This window comes from Mandrillus leucophaeus, unplaced genomic scaffold (genome assembly GCF_000951045.1).
Source record: "Mandrillus leucophaeus isolate KB7577 unplaced genomic scaffold, Mleu.le_1.0 Scaffold313, whole genome shotgun sequence".
NCBI lineage: Eukaryota > Metazoa > Chordata > Mammalia > Primates > Cercopithecidae > Mandrillus > Mandrillus leucophaeus.
Genome location: NW_012103288.1, coordinates 440,074 through 442,600, shown reverse-complemented (window position 1 = coordinate 442,600; position 2,527 = coordinate 440,074). Strand labels below are relative to the sequence as shown.

The 2,527-nt window shown below is 51.6% G+C and overlaps 1 protein-coding gene across 1 annotated transcript in view; it reads right to left on the bottom strand.

The window, feature by feature from the left end:
- RHEBL1 (Ras homolog enriched in brain like 1) overlaps positions 1-1,766 on the bottom strand; it is a 7,663-nt gene extending 5,897 nt beyond the window's left edge. The window contains exons 1-2 of the mRNA XM_011987604.1: positions 1,487-1,766; positions 810-881 (exon numbers count right to left, since the gene is read on the bottom strand). Coding sequence (XP_011842994.1) covers positions 810-881; positions 1,487-1,538 — 124 coding nt within the window. The 5' untranslated portion in view covers positions 1,539-1,766. The remainder of the gene's footprint in view (positions 1-809; positions 882-1,486) is intronic.
- Between the last annotated feature and the right edge of the window lie 761 nt (positions 1,767-2,527).

The window sequence follows — 2,527 nt, the reverse complement described above, 5'->3', positions numbered from 1 at the left end:
CCTCCTGGGTTCAAGCAATTCTCCTGCCTCAGCCACCCGAGTGGATGGGACTACAGATATCCATCACCATGTCCAGCTAATTGTTTGTATTTTTAGTAGATACAGGGTTTCACCAGTTGGCCAGGCTGGTTTCGAACTCTTGATCTCAGGTGATCCACCTGCCTTGGCCTCCAATGAGCTGGGATTACAGGCATGAGCCATGGTGCCTGGCCTTTTTTTTTTTTTTTTTTTTGAGACAGTCTCATCCTGACACTGAGGCTGGTGTGCAGTGTCACAATCTTTGCTCACTGCAACATTTGCCTGCTGCGTTCAAGCGATTCTCCTACCTCAGCCTCCTTAGTAGCTCGGATTACAGGTGTGTGCCACCATGCTCAGCTAATTTTGGTATTTTTAGTAGCGATGAGGTTTCACCATGTTGGCCAGGCTGGTCTCAAAATCCTGACCTCAATCGATCCGCCCGCCTCAGCTTCCCAAAGTGCTGGGATTACAGGCGTGAGCCACTGCGCCTGGCCTCCCCTTACATTCTTAACCTTGGGGTTGACACAGATAGATCAGCTCCAGGGAGTTATCCAGGTAACTGGAAAGACACACTAAGGTTCTTAATGTCTACATCTAAACTATCCCAGACTCAGTATCCTGCAAAATCCATACTCTAGCCATCCATCGAACAGGATTGCTGAAGAAGAAATTAGATGTAATGTGTAAATAAGTCAGCCCCTTGGCACCAGAGAAATACATTATGGAGTTGGGTGGGCTATCCAATCCCTCCGGGTCGCGTCACCAGCACACTAGGGGAGAAGTCTACTCACTATTCTCCACTGTAGGATCGTAGCCTTCCGAGAACTCGCCTTCCACAAATTGATGTGCCAAAGATGTCTTCCCTGTGGGGAGCAGTGTGGCAGCTGTATCCAAATCATCCACATTCACATCCTCTGTCCTTTCGGACTGTGGCCCAGGACCAAAGGGTACCCCAAATTAACACCACAGTCTGTGAGTGCCTCAAGCAATCCTATCCCTTGTGTCTACCCTCATCGTCTTTTCGCCCGGGGTCTCCGCACTTTGGCTACCGGATGCATTCAGAAGCGCAGCAGGAAGCCTTTCCCGCCGCCTTCCCCACCCCATCCTACCCGCAGGAATATCCAAGATTCCCCAGGATCGAGTCCGCCCCGCCCCAGGACACCTGCGACTATCTGTCCCCACGGAGACCGCATCCCGGTTTTCAAATTGTGACCCCACCCCTATCCCCAAAGTAACGCTGGGACCACTCTGAGATTACCGCAGCCAGGTCCTCATTGAGCCTTAAGTGCTTGCGCTTCCTGCAGCCTCCACACACCACCAACCTTTATTCCTCCACTCTTCCAATCCTCGCTCTACAACCCCATTCTTACGATGTCACCATTCCTCCCTGGGTCGCGTTCCCACGGCAGCGCGCCTCTTCTGGCTACAAAGCTGCTGCGCGTCCGAGTTCTGCAGGGCGGAGACTCACCTACAGAGCGGTATCCGAGGATGACCACCTTCCTGTAACGGACCAGCGGCATGGCAGGAGCCCGCCCCAGGGGCTTGCGGAACTGCGGGCTGAGAGAGCCCGAAGACGAGGTCAGGGTGTGGGCAGGTGCAGGAAAGTCGCTCACCCAGAAGCTGCCGTGGGCAACTTAGAGGGAAACCAAAACAAGCGCCGCGCCCGGAGCTGCCCACGTGATCACAACACAGCACGTCTAACGCGAGGAAGCCCGGCGCCGGGGGAACTACTGTGCCGCGCCGCGCCGGGCTCCGCCCCTCAGGCCGCTCGCCATTGGTCCATTAGAATGGGTAAGGGCGGTGCCGCCAGCAGGAGGGAAGGGTGGGCCTCACGTGGAGCGGGAGTACTGGGAGCTGCGCGTGCGCAGACTGGAGCCGGTTCATTCATAAAGAAACAGAAAGGAACCCGGGGTCCTAAAGGCGTTTGCGCATTTGCAGCCTAGCTGAAGTGGCTGCGAAGAATTACGGATGGAAAATACCCGTTGTGTGGTTTCTGGCCATAAGATTCTAGCCCTTTGCATGGTCTCTGGGGTCCTTAGATACGAAGAAAAGGGCCGAAGTTCCAATATATTCCCTCTGCTTCCCCCAGCCTTCAGCCCCAGACCTATCAAGGTTTCCAGTCCTCCGGCATCTGATTTCAAACTGCAATTCTTGTTCTTGCGGAAATTGCTAGAATTTATGATCAAGTAGTCTGAGGTTTCTTCTTCATCCTCATGATCCTCAAACATTCATTTTTCAACAAATACTGAACATATACTACGTGTTTCAGGCATTGCTCCAGCTTTGGGGTCAGAACATGGACATGAAAGACAATGTGTCTGCTCTTATGAAGGGAGAAACAAACATACAACAAGGAGATATCAGATAGCGTTAAGTGCTATAGAAGATGGTGTGATAAAAGATGACCACTTTATTTTTTAAAGACAATACAGCATTTTTAATTTTTATTTATTTATTTATTTTGAGACAGGGTTATGAGACTGGCTAATTTTGTGTTTTGAGGAGAGAC